The 16,511-nt window shown below is 53.0% G+C and overlaps 1 protein-coding gene across 3 annotated transcripts in view; it reads right to left on the bottom strand.

The window, feature by feature from the left end:
• ACTN1 (actinin alpha 1) overlaps positions 1-16,511 on the bottom strand; it is a 95,037-nt gene that overhangs the window by 24,168 nt on the left and 54,358 nt on the right. For all 3 annotated transcript variants that reach the window (XM_004477315.5, XM_004477316.5, XM_004477317.4), the window contains exons 3-8: positions 14,869-14,988; positions 8,787-8,873; positions 6,720-6,807; positions 6,089-6,167; positions 4,482-4,563; positions 2,674-2,759 (exon numbers count right to left, since the gene is read on the bottom strand). In XM_004477315.5, coding sequence (XP_004477372.2) covers positions 2,674-2,759; positions 4,482-4,563; positions 6,089-6,167; positions 6,720-6,807; positions 8,787-8,873; positions 14,869-14,988 — 542 coding nt within the window. The remainder of the gene's footprint in view (positions 1-2,673; positions 2,760-4,481; positions 4,564-6,088; positions 6,168-6,719; positions 6,808-8,786; positions 8,874-14,868; positions 14,989-16,511) is intronic.

Genomic DNA, 16,511 nt, shown 5'->3' with positions numbered 1-16,511 from the left:
GTGGGGCCCCCTCCCACTGGCCTGCTTCACTCTAAGCCGTGGCCCAAAGCCTTCAAAGTGGCCGGGGGCAACTCAGGCTAAGGCCCTTGGCCCAGGTCATGAGACGCACCCCTACTGCTGCCACCCGAACCCAGCTGGTTTCCCCTCAAGAGACCTTGTCCTTAGCGTGGGCAAAAGGAGCATGAAATGGTGGCAACAGGGATGAGTGGAAGGGAAGAGGGCATGGGGGAGACTGCACGAGATCTGGTGGGGGGAAGCAGGCTGCCACGCACGCACACACATGCCCCTTCCGAGCACGGTCATCAGCCGGGACCCAGGGCAGGCTTCGGAGTTGGGTAGGGGCAGGATCGGCGGGCATGAAGCCTGGGACGGAGCCCCCGAAGGAGATGGGGAGAAATGGGAGGAGGAGGCAGGGGAGCGGGGAGGGCTGCAAAGAGGCAGAAGCCACAGCAGAGCGCTCAGCCCGGACAGGGACGGGCAGCAGACTCAGGTCATCAGGGCTGGGGGCTGGTCAAGGCCAAGAAGCAGATGCTGCTCACAACCTGGCTACAAGAGGGGCCAGAGCAGGCCGAAAGGGCCAGCAGCGGCAGCGGTGGGGCCACGAGGAAGAGGAAGCGGGAGGCAGGCCAGAGAAGAGGCGGAGGGGCTGGGCCGGGACCCCTGCGAGGGAGCCTCCAGGCAGGGGCTGCTCTCCCCAGCCTTAGCCAGAGCCAATGAGCCCTGGGAAGGAGGTGAGGAAGGTCTTGGGCGCTCGTCCAGGCAGGGAATAGGGCCGCTGCTAGCACGTATGGTGCCTCTGTATATCTCTTAAAGACACCTCTTTCTCAAGGCACTTCTATTAGAAAGTTGTCATGCTGATTATGCTAGAAGACGTTTTTATTGCCATCCACAGGTTAATTCTAGTAATAAATATTCAGATCTTCCGTGTCCACAGTGTGAACAGTGCCCGTTAGCTGTGGCACTCTTGTGTAATGTGGAACCTGCCTGACTGTCCATGGCAGGTCTGGTTGGGAATATCAGGATGGGCTCTGAACCTCTGGCCCGGATATCAGGGAGGAGGCAGAAAGTCTTCTCCCTGTCCTGGCTACTGGCTAAATTAAAATGGATGGCCTTGACCACGCAGGAAGGAGGGTCAGAGAGAAGTAAAGGGGCCCTAGATGCTGAAGGGAACGGTCAGGAGGTATAGCCAAGAGCTGTGCTGCCACAGATGAGGGCCCTTAATACGGGGTCCAGGGAAGGAGCGGAGACAACAAGCTTCTTTCCAGAGACTGGGGTTCTCTGGCAACGTCAAGCGTCCTGGCCAAGGTTCAGAGAGGGTCCTGCACCTCTGCAAGAGGAGGAGGGGGCACCTCTAGCTCTTCCTTTTACTCTAGGGGTCCTGCTAGATGCCCAGGAAGGACGGAAGAGATGGGCAAAAGGGTGGCAGGGAGAGTGGGCGAGGCCGCGGGAGAGCTCACCTTCTGCGCACCCGAGAAGGCGTGGCAGTGACATGAAACATTAGGCCACGTGGCCTCCCCAGCCGGCCTTAGCGTGCCTACACATCTGCACAGAGAAGGAGAAGAGGTTGAGAGGAGAAAGTAAGCAGCAGCGGCACAGAGCAAACCGAAACAGCCGTGGTGGACAGGGAGAGAACACAAGACAGACGGACAGACTGAAAATAAGGGGATGAGCAGAAAGAGGAGACGTGAGACGGTGGAAGGAGAAAGGTGGGGCGGGCGGGGAATGAGCGGAAGTGGACACAGGGCAAGAGGCAGACTGGGCAGGCACGCGGCGGCAGCGGGGGAGACAGGGCGGGGGCGCGGGAGGCGCGCTCCCATCATGCAGGTCGAGACAGGTCGCTCAGACGCCATGCGGTGGGCGGGGGGTTTGCATGAGCATGTGATGGCCTCGGGGGACCGTGAAGGGCGAGGGTGGAGCCCGTGGTTCTGTGCTCTTGGGGGACTGGAGGGCGTGCTTCCCGGGGTACTGCCTGTGGGGAGACCTGGGGGAGTGGCGCCGCTGCCCGAGCTAAGCCTGGCCTCTGACCTCAGGCTGCCCCGAGCAAAACTGGAGGAGCCAGGCCTCCCCAGCCACTCCTTCTCCCCACTCCAAGGGGTTGTGCTTAATGGGGGACAGAAGGGACACAGGGTGCACGGTACCCACATGGGACCCCCGGCCGCAGGGAAAAGGCCCTAAGGCCAAGGGGGCTAACTCGTGAGGGGTGAGAAAGGCTTTAGGACACCTCTGCAAATGAATCAGCGAGGGCAGGAGGTATCTACCTTCCCTGACTTAAAATGTGTCCCCACCCCAGATCTGCCTCCCCAGGGGAAGCTAGAAGCGAGCACGGAGGGGCTACTGTCCGCGGTGCCTGCCAGGCCGTCAGAGCCACCACTGGCCGAATGCACTCACGCAGCCCTTTCTGCTCACACCATAGTTCGGGGCCCAGACGCTGAGCTCTTGCCCGATTTTCTCAGAGATAGTGGACGAAGAGGAGAGAAAAGGGTCAGGTGCAGGGTGGGGGCGGAGCCAAGCAAGAACGATACACCACTTTAGAACCAGCTGCTAACTCTACCGGAGAGACCAAACCATCCAGACACCTGTCACCAGGAGAGGCGGGGGGCAAGGCGGGAGGGCGTGGGATGGGGTCTGGCATGAGGTGTGCCGGGAAGGGAAGGAGCTGGGGGCCCCAGGTACCTTCTGGGCTCCAGAGAAGGCGTGGTAGAAGCTAGACACATAGGTCATGATGGCTTTCTCATCAGGCCGGGCAGTTCCGACGATGTCTGTCAAGAAAAATCTGGAGTTAAAGCCAGCTCGGGAGGAGCTCACGATCTGTCTCCTGACGCAGCTCAGAAAGCAGCTCACGGCACCACCAAGTCTTGGTGCCAAAAGGCTGGTCCTGATTCTAAGTGGCCTCTCATGTCAACTTCCCTTCACAGGAACGTGAGCAGAGCAACGAAGCAAGTGATGCCCCAAGGAAGCAAACAGACGAACCCAGAATAAGGAGCACTCTTTAGGACAGCTGGCCCAGTTTCTGTATCAAGTTCAGTGGCAGGGATAAAAGGAGTGGGAGGGAAAAAAAGGGCTGCAGATTACAAAAGACCCAAGAAATGTAACAACCAAATGCCCATGTGGGGTCTGTTTGGATCCCGATTAAAACAAACCAACTCTAAAACTGACTTTTTTCCCACAGCCAGGGAAACTGGATGAGCTGGGCAGTGGATGTATCAAGGAATTAGTGTTAATTTGTTAAGTGGTTACGTAAGAAAATAGCCATACTTTTAAGGTACACATTCTGAAGTGTGTCGGGGTGAAATGATGGGATGCCTGGGATCGCCTTTGAAATATTTCAATAAAGAAAGCAGAAAAGGAAGAAAAAAAAAATCTGCATGAGGTATGACAAATCTCAATAGCTATATCTGGATGGTGAGTATATGTATGTGGAAGCTCATTATACTAGTCTCTCTACTTTAAACATGTTTGAAATTTTTCCTAATAAAAACGTGAAATAAAAAGGCCACTGGTGGGAGGGAGAAATGGGACGCAAAGGAAGAGAGCAGCCTTGGACCCCTCCCCAGGCCCCGCCCGCCCGACAGTGCCTTCCCAGGCCCTCAACACGGAGCAGGAGCGTTTCAAAATGGCACTGGACACGAAGGCGGTCAAGGAAAAGCCCCCACGGTGTGTCAGGCTTGTGCCAGGGGGCCAGAGCAGAGGCGGGACCAAGACGAGCTGGACAGCTCCCAGCCAGAGGGAGACAACTACCCGCTCCCTGGATGCCCCCAACTCCGTGCACCCCCTCTGAGCTGCTGCACTTGGCAAGAGCTGGCTAGTTGGTTTCACGGCCAGTAAAAGCTGACTTTCCAGCCCCAGGGCCACAGCTCTGCGGTCAAACCCCAGACCCGCCCCCGTCAAGGTGGCCGGGCCAGCAACAGCGAAGTCAACACTTACCCCCCCACACACACCCCCCTCATACACCCTGCACGGGAACTACTTCCTCCGGCTGGGATCTGCTGAGGAAGAGGGTCCGAGTGGGGAACCCCTACCCCTGGGCGTCTCCTCAGGAGGCAGCCGGGAAGGCAAGCCGCCGAGGTTAGGAGACCTTGATGGTATCGGGACCAAACACCATCCGCGGCTCCAGACATGGCCGGGAAGGGGAGAGGATGTGGGGCTCCGCAGCCTACAAGCCAGCCCAGAGCTCAGAGGGTTGGGGTATTTCGCTCCTGCACGGTACCTACCAGATGGAGGGACCATAAGGGAACACCCCGCCCAGCCCCACTACACCGCGACACCAAGAAAAGAACCATCCTTGGGCAAATGACGTGCAAGTGGCATGAACACCAGCTATCGCCTCGCCTCTAAGCTCCGGAGCTCGGGAATCCCTGGCCCTTCTGATGAGGTCGGGGAAGGCTAGGTCTTCTCCCTTCCTGCCTCAGGCTGCTGGGACCCCTTGCCTCTCAGACACGGGCTGAGGCAAGAGCTGGAGGCCCGGCAGGAGAGCCCCTCACCTTCAGCATCCAGCATCTTGGGGATGTCCAGGTACTTCTCTGCCACATCGAAGGCGGTGTTCAGGTTTGTGAGGGGATCGTCCTGGAGGGAGCAGAGGAGGAAGGTTTATAAAATGAGAGCCAGAACAAGCCAGGGGCTGCTCCCAACTGGGTGAGCTCTAGAACCGGGGGGCAGAAGAACTTCCCAACAGCCCCTCCCAGGCTCCATCCTCAGGGGCCAGTTCCGGCCTCACAGCCAGGGCTCACGGGCCGGGGGTTTACAATGACATTGTATCCTTCCAGGCCTCAGTTTCTCTGTCAGAAGGAATGGGGTATAGGATATGGAACTGCAGCCTGAGCTGGAGGGTAGAAAAGAACTGCTAAGAAATGAATGTGGATAGGGGAAGGAAATGGAGCAAGTGAATATTATGTCACAAATAAATGGAGCAGACATATTTCAACACTGACGGACTCAAGTATGGAAGGAAAAAGAATAGGTGTCTAAAAAAAATACTTTCCCTGAGAAACCACTCCTTTCCCAATCTTCTCTATGGGCTGCTATTTCAAAGTGTGCCCTTCCCCAAATTTGAATTTTTACTACAGAGCTAAAGCTCTTTCCATTTTAAACTGATTAAATCAGCACTGAAGTACTTGATTTAAAAAAAAAAAAGCCCACTGAGCACTTCCTGCACGGGCAACATCAGGCCTCGCTTGGCCTGCACGGGCAGGCTGGGGGTGCCTTTGCTGAGCACACGGTTCAAGGTGAAGTGGAGCAACACCATGCCAGCCAGTCCTACGAGCCCTTTTTGCCAAGAGATTCATGCACAGACAGGCAACGTTCCAACCTACACCATCAACTGGGGGGTTTGGAGGGGTTCCCGGGGGGCCTCTCCCAAATGCCCCAGCCATGAGGCCTCTGCACCCTGGACGGGCTGAGAGGGGAGACTGTGAGGACGGTCAGAGTGGTCTGGGACAGGCCCCTCCAAGGTCAAGGCCAAGGGTCCTTTAACCCGCCCAGACACTAAGAACCATCTTGAGGTTGAAAACACAATTACATAGCTCCCAGCCGCTTGTCTGCGCCCTCGACACACAAATACCCAAGAGAATCACCCCACAGCTTATGCCAGAGGCATAAATGAAATCAAGCAGCACCAAAAGGAAATCACAGCCAAAATTCAGCAACAAGAACTAAATACATGTGTGGAAGGACGTGCCCAGGATCGCCCAGCAAGCAGTTGGGGATGAGGCTGGGATAAAATGCCTCATAAAATGTGCAATAAAGTACCAAAGCAATGTATCCACTAACAAAAACTGGAGAAAGAGAAAGAAAACACACTGCTGCTTACTGTATCATCCTAACAAAATTCCTGCCGCATTTCTGACAGATTTCCTGTTTGTGCATGTCCCTGCAGGTGCACGCGCATTGTGCACACCCAGTAACGAAACAGCACGAATAGTGAAGGGGCTGCTCTGATCGCTCCTGGGCGGGACTCGGTCTCCACGGCTGGTCTACAGAGCGTACAACCCTCGGGCTGGGAGGGCCAGGGCCCGGTCCTGCCCTCCCCACTCCCCCACCAGGCGCCAGCAGGGCCAAGAGCCGGCAGTGGGAGGCCAGCAGGCACAGATACCTTTCGCAGCTTCCCGTAGTCAATCAGCTCAGGCCGGTGTCGGTGGATCAAGGCACAGAAGCCGAGGCCGTCCTTCCAGCTGCCGGGGGACAGGAGAGGGTGGGCAAGGTGGGTGAGCAAGGCCGATCGGGCAGCACACTGTCCTGAAGCACTGACTCAGGGCAAAGCTCTCATGTCCAGGGAGAAATACGAACTCCTCAGGACAGGGGTGAGGAGAAGTCAAGATGGGAAGGAACATTCTTTCCCACCACAATCCCAGGGTTAACGCCTGGCGGAGGGATTGGCAAGTTGGGATCAACCTGCCGAGTCCCACCCTACCAAGGCCTGCGGCCCCAGTCTGCCCTGCTCGGGAGCCCCAGGTGGGAACTTCCCAGGTACGCCCCGGGGCCGCTTCCCAGGGCATCAGCCTCAGCCAACAGCATATCAGGCAGTGGCCCTGTCGGGGACACTGCCTGGGGGATGGGAAGGGCGGGCTTCACAGGACATTACCGTCCCCTTCCCAGGAACTGCCCCTTTCACAAGGGCCTCTGCTCTGTCCTAGAGCCGAGACTGACCCAAGCAAGAGGGCCTGGGGGTCCCCCGGGGAGACAGCCCAGCTTCTGCAGAGCTCCTCCACCCCGGGGCCGCTCACCTTATGTGGAAGTTCTGGATGTTGACGTTTTTGTAAGGGGCTGTCTTTCTCTGACACCACAAGAGCAGTCCTTCCTTGGCTGAAGTCTCTGTGGGGAAGGGGTGGGCAGAGAGTCAGGGGGCAGGCTCTGGGGGGTCCACACAGGGGGTCCCTGGACTCTGACCCTGCTGCTACCGAGGAAGGATGAAGACGCAGCCATCAGATCTCCTGGCGGACGTTTGAAAAGTTATTTGGGAAACAGAAAATCTGAGTAGGAAGTCTTTAAAGACCTAGACACACTGCTCGTTTAAATACTGAGATTATGGTCTTTTGAACTTTCAGAGTGTCTCTCCCCACCTCCTTTTATTCAGTGAAACGGTAGGGATACAAATCAAGCCAGCCACCTGTGTCAGGTCACCACTGGGGGAGAAAACGTGAAATCTAAAAAAACAGTGAGGAATCCCCAAGGGGCTCGTGCACCCTGCGGAGTGCACACAGCACTGGGGACCAAAAGCCTTACGTCTCCTATTCATATTTTGTTTCCATCTAAAATATAGAGTTACCCTGTACTTAATACACAGCTCGACACTGGTGGTGTCAATGCTGTGTGTGGTGCAGTCGGTGTCGTGTACGATAAGGGACGCATCTGAAGGGACCAGGGATTCCACAGCCCAGAAGGGCTGCAAACATAACCCCATAGGGTCACTTCCTGTGACCCGCAGGTCACAGTACCCAGGCAAGTGAGTTTGTGGATGATTTTACTTATTTTCAACTCACAAAGTGGGTTTTTTTTCCCTTCTCCCCTTTTCCACGCCCCCCCCCCAATTGTGTGTTCTCTTTGTCCATTCACTGTGTGTTCTCCGTGACCGCTTCTGTCCTTATCAGTGGCACCGGGAATCTGTGTTTCTTTTTGTTGCGTCATCTTGTTGTGTCAGCTCTCCGTGTGTGCGGCGCCATTCTTGGGCAGGCTGCACTTTCGTTCGCGCTGGGCGGCTCTCCTTACGGGGTGCACACCCTTGCGCGTAGGGCTCTCCTACGTGGGGGACACCCCTGCATGGCACGGCACTCCTTGCACGCATCAACACTGCACATGGGCCAGCTGCACATGGGTCAAGGAGGCCCGGGGTTTGAACCGCAGACCTGCTATGTGGTAGGCGGACACCCTATCCACTGGGCAAAGTCTGCTTCCCACAAAATGGATTTAAAATGGATCTAGATGAAATGATAACATAAGCCAAGCACAATTAAACACTAACACAGTGGCAGAGCTAATGCTTCATCAGCCATGTCATCAGATAAAAACAATCACTTTTTAATTAGAGCTGATGAGAAACTAGACCAAAAGAATCAAAACTATTGGAAAAGTAGATTCGTACCCACTATCATTAAGACGTGCCCTACATGACTGCTGTGGGCCTTTTAAAATACTTCAGCCATACATAAATAGTAACTCTAATAAATAAGACAAAAAATTACTTTGAATACAACTATTTTGAAGTCTTCTGTACCATTAAAATGAATAAAAATAATTTTAAAATAATTTCATCTCTAGCGCATCTTTTTAAAATGTTTTGCTATGTGTGTTTTATCATGTGTATAGCAACACATAAATATAACTTATCACAATAAAAATGCACATATCAGACATAAAGCTCAAAAACAGCTGGAGTGTGGAACAAAAAGTTAAGCGGGATCACTGCCCTAGGCCACGGCTGCCTGTTGCAAATCTGCAGAGCGGCCCCCAGAGGGAGCTGTGGGAGCAGAGTGGAGGCCTGGGATCAGCTCCCCTCCCTCCACGCCCTCCAGAATATTTATTTCCCTGCCCTTTCTGATTAACAACCCAAGAACCCCTTGGGGTGCACCAGGGAAAAGCTGCATGGACTTTTCCAAAGTGGGGAGTCTCCCCAGGGCCAACACAACTGTGGGAACCAGCACCCCCAAATAGTTCTTGTACTACACACCACACCTGGGAGGGAGGACAGATACCCAGAAACCGGCAAGGAGCTCAGAACGCGGCCCACGATCAAGGGTCCGCAGCCCCAAGTCAGGCAGCTCTCTAGGCTGAGCCCAGAAAGAGGGGTGACCTACCTTCCACAGAGATGTCCTGGATGGCAAAGCGAAGGATGATGGTCCAGATCATGCCCAGGGTCATTTTCACGTTCCCATCCACGATTTCTACCAAAAAAGCAGGAGGACACGTTAGGATGGGTTTTTTGCTGGGACAGACTTAACAGTCCCCGAGTGCCCATGTGGTGCCGCGCACTGGGCTGGGAACCAAAGCCTGCACAGTTCCATTTGTAGAGGAAAAAGATGTTTTAAGAAATTTAGTGAAAAAAAAATTTAGTGCAGGAAAAGTCTATTTGGGGCGCAGATGGTGTGGTCAATTCTGCTTGGAGACAGTGGGTATATATCAGGTAAGGCAACAGAAAAGGGGGTCAGCAGTGGATAGAGAAGGCAGGAGTGGGAGTGGGAGAGGAGGGGGGTTCTGAGCCATCACAAATGTTCTAGCAACTCTGCAAGCTGGGGTGCTCTACGCAATCACAGCTCTCAAATCAGCCACCTACACTCCAAAAGCCAGTAGAACGAGAAAAGGTAATAAAGACAAAGTTTTGTAAACTGCCATCTTGAAGGATCCACTGACTCACAAATCAACCTCATGATGCCATGAACCAGCTGAGTGTTAAAATAAGGTTTTTGAAAAAAATCAGTCAATAGCTTCAAGATTAGACCTAAATGATATCCCACTACGTTCAGTCTGATGAGTACTTTTCAAGATTTTTAAACATGAGAAACTTAATTTTTCTTTTCTTTTTTTTTTTCTGTACCAGGTCTAGAGTCTGGTACAGAAGCCTTGTCTTCAAAGAGCTTAAGGTATCAGGTTATTTATGGTCTTGGTGGCTAAACAGGTGGCACTCAAATGTTGACCCTATACCTTCACCTGCTTCTAGACCAAAAGATGGTAATTGGCTCCATCTAGACCAGGAGATGGTAACTGGTAAGTAGGCACTCTCAGTTAAGGGCAAAGCACCCAAAGAAAATCTTATTTTTCCCTATCTATAACAGTCTAGGTTTAGCAGAGGCAAAACTGAACCATGAGAAGGGGAAACTCCAGGGAGTCCTTTATCCCTGAACTCAGGTCCACTAGGGTTTATTTTCCACAAACCCTGTAAACAAGAATGAATTTCCATTAAGTAAGTTTTACTCTAAGATCTTATTTCCTTCCTCAAAAGTGAGGGCAAAACTGCCCGCTACTCTGTGACCAACAAGGTACAAGGCATAAAGTGGTGCCTGGCCACAGCTGCTTCCCAGGAGGTAGGGATTCTGCTGAGTCTGTGTCGGCGTCCTGAGCAAAGTGGGAAGAGCTCCTGGTTTGGACATGGGACAGCATGTAACTCTGCTATAGGGAGGTTTAAATGCCCCAGACACCAGAGAGGCACAGACTCATGCCTGAGGGCTTGTGTTGGAGACACAGGGAGCTGTAGCAACATGCAAGCATCTTCAATAACAAGTCAGTCAGCCAGCCAGCACTTTGCCCAACATGTCACAAGGAAAGGGGTGGGAGATAGAATCTTCTGTTAAGAATCATTCTGGGAGTGGAGGTGGCTCAAGCATTTGAGCACCCGCCTCCCACATGCAAGGTCCTGGGTTCGGTTTCCCAGTGCCTCCTGGAAAAAACAAACACATACAACAAGCAAAACAAACAAAGAAACAACAACTCAGGGAAGCCAATGTGGCTCAGTGGTTGAGCACCTGCTTCCCATGTATGAGGTCCCAGGTTCAATCCCTGGGTACCTCTAAAAAATAAAAATAAAATAAAATAAAAAATTTGATAAAGGTTTGATATCCTAAAAATGCAATTTTGTTTGTGACTTTCAATGGTTTAACATATGTAATATTTAAGAAAGACTTTATATAAAATTTTAAAAAGCCTAAAACCTCAATGGATAGAAAAAAGACACGAATAGACAATTCACAAATCATGAACTACAAACAGCCAATTCATAGGAATGGTCAAACACTTTTGTAATCAAAGAAATGCCATTTTCCCAGCTATTAAATTAGCAAAGTTAAACACATGCACACCCCTTGATGCTATCAAGGCTAGCAAACTGCAGCTGTTAAGTGTAACTAACTTAAAACATCAACAAAAAACTTCTGGGAAATAATTTGCAATAGGGAGCAAGCATCTCAAAATTGTTCAACTTTTCTATGTAGGACTCTATCCCTAGCCAATGATCTAAAATGGGGAGTAAGGCTTGTTGTGAGGTTAGTTTCAATGGCCCCAAATGGGAAGCCATGTGAGTATACAGTGTACAAGGAGTGACTGAGTAAATCCCCAGACCTCAGCTCAAAACCCTGGTGTCTCCCACCCACTCACGAGTTCAAGCCAGTGGCTGGCAAGGCCCTCGGGGTCTGGCCAGCTGGGCCCCTTGGAGCCCCTCCTCCAGGTCCCTCTGGCCCCCTGTAACATCCCCCCGCCCCAGAGCCATGGCTCGCCCTGGCCTCCCTTCAATCTCTGTGCACACGTCCACTTCTCACGGAGATCTACCTGGACCATCCCACTTCACCCCTGCTTAATTTTTCTTCACCTGACAGGTTGTATTTGTGTCCTTTTTCTCTCCTCCTGGAACATAAGCTCCACGAGGGGAAGGATTTTTCTCTGCTTTGCATCCCTGCTTAGAGCCCGGCATAGTGCTTGGCACAGAGACAGCTCTCCACCAATATTTGCTAACTGAATGAACGAATAAACGGGGCCCAGGCACGAGGTAACCCGGGCCCGTGGTTGGCCCACTGACAGCAGAAGCCGCGCTTAGGGCCCTCCAGGCAAGCCCCAGGTGTGGGCAAAGCACAGCTGGGCTCAACAAACAGACCAAGGCAGCCATGAACAATCTGCTGGGAAGGTCTTTGTAACACGGAAGGCACGTGGGAAAAACAGGCATGAAATTATCTGCACAGGGTTTCCATACGAGAAGACACTTCCTCCAAGGCTAGAAGGGCCTGCGTGTGGTAATGCTGCAGCTGGGCATTACCAGCTGGAGTGCTGGCTGCTGCCCCAGCTCCCCCCTCCCGTCCCCCACCGTGGAGGCCAAATCCCTCAGCCTCCCACTGGCCTGGAGCTTGATGCCCACAGATCGGCCCTCACAGGGGCCCTCCCAGCACCCCAGGAGGCAAGCAGCCTAGTTTTTTGGCCTTTCTTCTGTACTCCTCTCCCCATTCCCTAGCACCCCGCCCCCACCCCCCACAGAGATTTTTGCTTACTAAATTCTAACTCATCACAAAGAAGCAGTTGCACTCCTGAGTATGGACAAAGAGACTGGGTGTGTTCATTTAACACCCCAGGCGCCACTCCAGCCCCAATTCCAACCTGACTCCCCCCACAGGCCATAAACCTTCCCAGCTGATGCTCCTTCCCTAAGTGGGGAATGGCTGATCCTTTTCCCAGGAATCTCTGGGACTGGAGCAGGAACAGCCCCTTATCACAGGCCTCCGGGAACGCTGGGTCCCGAAGGAAGACTGGAAGTCCATAAATGAGCTCGGTGGGGAAAGGCCATGACAGATTAACACTGATTGCCACGGGTGTGGGAAGGAGCAGGGCACACGTGTCACACGCCAGCCATTCTGGTCTGCAGCTGGCTACGATGCTACTCACATCCGGTGTTTACTCAGAACCCGCTTCTCCCTTCTGCCAGCGCCAGGACTGAATATGCTGAAGGAATCCACCATGACAGAAACAGAAACAGGGGTTACCACCGCTCTGACCAATGCTTTAGCTATGAGACCTGCTGCCCCCTCCACCCTAAGTCAGAGACTATGCCAACTCTTGGCACCCAGAGCCATCAACCTGTCCCTGCTCAAAAATGTCAAAATTAAAAATCCGGGAAGCGGATGTGACTCAAGCAGCTGGGCACCTGCTGACCACACGGGAGGCCCCAGGTTCAGCTCCCAGTGCCTCCTCAGGAAGGGGAGCAAGACAGCAAGCTGTCACGGTAAGCTAACACAAGACAACCCAACAAAGAGACACAGCGAGGAAACAAAATAAGAAATACAACAAGTGGGAGCAGAGGTGGCTCAAGCCATTGGGCACCTTGCTTCCAAATGGGAGGTCCTGGGTTTGATTCCTGGTGCCTCCTAAAGAAGATGGACACAGAGCACACAATGAACAGAAACAGAGAGCAGACAGCAAGTGCAAACAACGAGGGGAAATCTTAAAAAAAGTCCTTCTCAGTCCTCTCCCTGCTTAAACCAGGTGAATCTCAATTCCATCAATTCTAGACACTCTACAATCAAGAAGTATAGAAGACATCTTAAAGGATCTATTTTTCTAACCCCTTGCTTCGTGGAAGCTTCTTGTCTCTAGCGTCCATCTGAACACCTTCAGGGACAGAGAACTCCCATTCCCTTCCCTAAGGTTCTACATGGTATGCAGAAGCCGTCTGTCCATGGGGTCAACCTTCTGTGCTTGGTTCTTCCCTTTAGGGCAATCAGAGTCTCGTCCTCGAGCCTTTTACAGGTCTGAGGGTCTCTCCCCTTCAGGCCTGGTGTCCACGGCACAGCGCCAGTGGCCCGGGCTAAGTGGCACCACCGCTGGCCCTCTAGGAGTCACCATCCCAGGTCATTGCGCTGCTGCCTTGACTTGGTAGTTTACAGCAGTAAACTTCATTTCATTAAAAACACCGTCGCCCATTTGGCACCTTCTCTCATTTCCCGTCTCAGCAGCACAGACATCCCAGCTGATCTTACTGCTCAAACCAGGAAAAGCACTGGCTCCCGGGGCAGTGAAAAGGGAAGGAATTTCCTACTTCCAAGGAGCTTTAAGAAATCTTTTAGAGAAGCTAGGCCTTGTGCTAAGGAAACTGGAAAGCTGAAGTCAGTGAGGTTAAGCAACTGCCCCGGCCCATGAGAGGTGGCTAATGCGAGTTTATGCCGGTATCTTCTCTTTGCTCATCACTCTGCTCCAGCAAGCATGGCACATCTGGCCCGTCACTTTACAGCTGAGTCAGACAGGAAGGACAAGTGACCTGGCCTAGGCCCCTGCTGAGCAAGGCAGCAAGGCCTAGTGGCGATGGGAAGCTAGACCTCGGCTCTGGATTTACTGCCTGGGTTTCATCCTGGCTTGCCCACGTAGAAGCTGTCTGGTTCCAGAGCCTATGCTCAGCTGCACTACACTCTTTCACTTTAACAACTTCCCTGCGCCTCCGTTCCCTTCACTGTGAAATGTGGATGGCAATACCCATCCCACAGGCCTGTTGTGAAGGTTGAAGGAAACAACCCATGTAAAGCATCCTGTGTAGCCAGGCACAGAGCTAGGCCTCCAGTAAATGGTATTCTCTTCCAGCTTCCCCTTCCCTACTCTTCTTTGATGCTCAAGGAGTCTTAAAAAAAAATTTTTTTTTTCTTTAGCTACTACCAAATTTTCCATTCTAAATACCTTGATTTCTGGCTTCTTTAGAAAAATTGGAAGATCTTTAGTCCCATACAGCAACAATTGGTCAAATCTATGTAGTGGCTGCCTACTTAGAAGGACACGCTCTCCCCAGTTTGCCATGGTCTCCACCCAGCCCCATTGCTCACCCCTGGCTCACACCACACATTCTCCACCTCCCTGCCCCAGGGTGTCAGAGCTTACACTAGACCACCTGAGTGGCATTTTCTTTGGCTTTCCAATTCTACTTAGTCAAGGCTTTTTCTGCCAAGGCTTTATTCCTCCCTAAGAGAATAAACTGTTCTTTGCTTCTGATTAAAAGGAAGAGAATAATTTCTCAATCACAAAGTAAAGTGGTTTGTTCAAGCTTTTCAAACACTTCCTAGCATCAACTGCATGCTCACCCTGCTAGGAGATAGGAACACAAAGATGTAGAAGACATGGTTTCTGTCCTTCGGAGGTTCTCAGCTGACGCAGTTGTTAGGAGACATAAGGTACCCCCGTTTCTGCTTCAAGCATGAGCCTAAGTTCCCAATAAAGCTTTTTCTGTAAAGGGCCAAATAATCAATATTTCTGGCTTTGTGGGCCAAACTCTCATTTTAGCACAAACGCATGAGACTGGAAGCTCCACGGAGGCGCTCGGAGTCCCGCTTCCAAAAGCTCCCAGTGGTGTGTCAGTCCAGGAGTCAGGGCAGGAAGGGCCCAGGTCGGGCTCCGCTGGGCAGCCAGGGAGCAGGCCTCACTCACCTTCGGCTCCGATGGACACCAGCTTGACCCCTTTGCTGGCTATGAAATCCAGAGCCTTGTTGACATTGGAGATCTTGTGCACGCGCATCTTGCCTCTCTCTGGCTTGGCCAAGCGTTCACCTGATTAGACCAAGAGGGAGGAAAGGGAGGGTGAGATGCTGTTATCCAGGAGCCGGGGATGCTCTCGCCACGATTCCATCCAAAGCACACCTGCTTTCACCCCCCAACAATTATTAAGACGTTATAATAAGCCAGGGACTTGGCTGAGCGCTCGGACAAAACAGAAAGGTCTCTGCCCTCCTGTACTTACAGAGTCCAGTAGGGAAGAGGTGACTTAAATAGGGAAGTGCCTAAATAAATATACACAAATACCAAACCCGGAGAAGGCTCAAAGCTCTCAAAGAGAAGGGGAGAGGGGGAGGGGGAGGGGAGAGGGGAGGGGGAGGGGAAAGGAGGAGGAACTGAGACAGCGGTCGGGGAAGGCCTCTGAGTGGGCAGCCAGGCAAGGACTACAGGAATGATGAGCAAGGCAGTGGGAACAGCACATGCTAAGCCCCTGAACTTCTTCTAGTCCGTTCTGTTTTACCCTGGGAGGGTTATGAGTCATTCTAAGAGTATTCTGAAAAATTCCCCTTGGTGTTTAAGTGGCGTGGGCACAGCGTCCCCTCCCTGATGAGAACCACAGCTCTCGTCCTGCTCACTGCCTCCCCCGAGGACCCACGGTTCAGCCCCCGAGCCAACCTCCACGCTCACTCGCTCCCCCTGCCGCCCGCCCACCTCCCAGGCAGATGCTTCTGCTGCTCAGGCGTCAAGGTCAGCAGCTACAGGGAAGCAGGGGTGGAGGAATGCCTTTCCAAACACTCCACTAGGAGCACTTTCATCTCAGAACAGAGGTCTTAACCTGTCATCCAGGGACCTCCTGAAACTATTTGAAAATTTATATATGCAACGCAGATGTCCACACCTGGGGAAGGGCCCACAGCTTCCAGCGCGTCCAAGAGGTCAGAGATGCCAAAAAGCTGAGAAGCACCACCCTGGAGCCTGAACCTCAGGACCCTGCACCCGCCTGATCTCCAGACCCACCACCCAGCTGCCACCCCGGCAGGCCAGTGGTCCTGCTGAGTGAGGGCCGCGATGCTGGCCAGGCCCACCCAGTCAGAGCAGTGCTTCTCCAGAGCCCTTCCAGGTCCCAGGGCCTGCCAGTTCTGAGGAGAGCAGACTTCCTGCCACAGATGGGAGCTGGCCCCTCAGCAGCCAGGGCAGCCTGGCCAGCTTTCATGTTACTAAGCCAAGGCTTTCCACCCATGGTTTTCCAAGGCCCGTCCTCGCCAGCCCTGTGGTGCCGCGTGGCCTCTCCTGCAGATACCTCACCCTCGGGGGGTTCCCTCCCCTCGGGCTGGACAGGAAGTCTCCATCTAGGACAGCGGGGAGGGCTGCCGAGGCCCGGGCCAGACTCTGCCCAGCACAAACATTACCTGGAAAACTGGCTACACTGCACACGCCCACCCCCATCCCCTTAAGTTTCTGACAAAGGAGGTCTGGGGTGGGGTCTGGGAATCTGCATGTTGAACAGGCGGCCCAGCTGAGACTGGGGTGGGTCATCCAGGGAGCCCTTTGAGATCCTCTATAGTTGGCATCCTACA

This window comes from Dasypus novemcinctus, chromosome 3 (assembly GCF_030445035.2).
Source record: "Dasypus novemcinctus isolate mDasNov1 chromosome 3, mDasNov1.1.hap2, whole genome shotgun sequence".
NCBI lineage: Eukaryota > Metazoa > Chordata > Mammalia > Cingulata > Dasypodidae > Dasypus > Dasypus novemcinctus.
The sequence above is the reverse complement of the archived record's forward strand: the minus strand, read 5'-3'. Positions and strand labels throughout refer to the sequence as shown.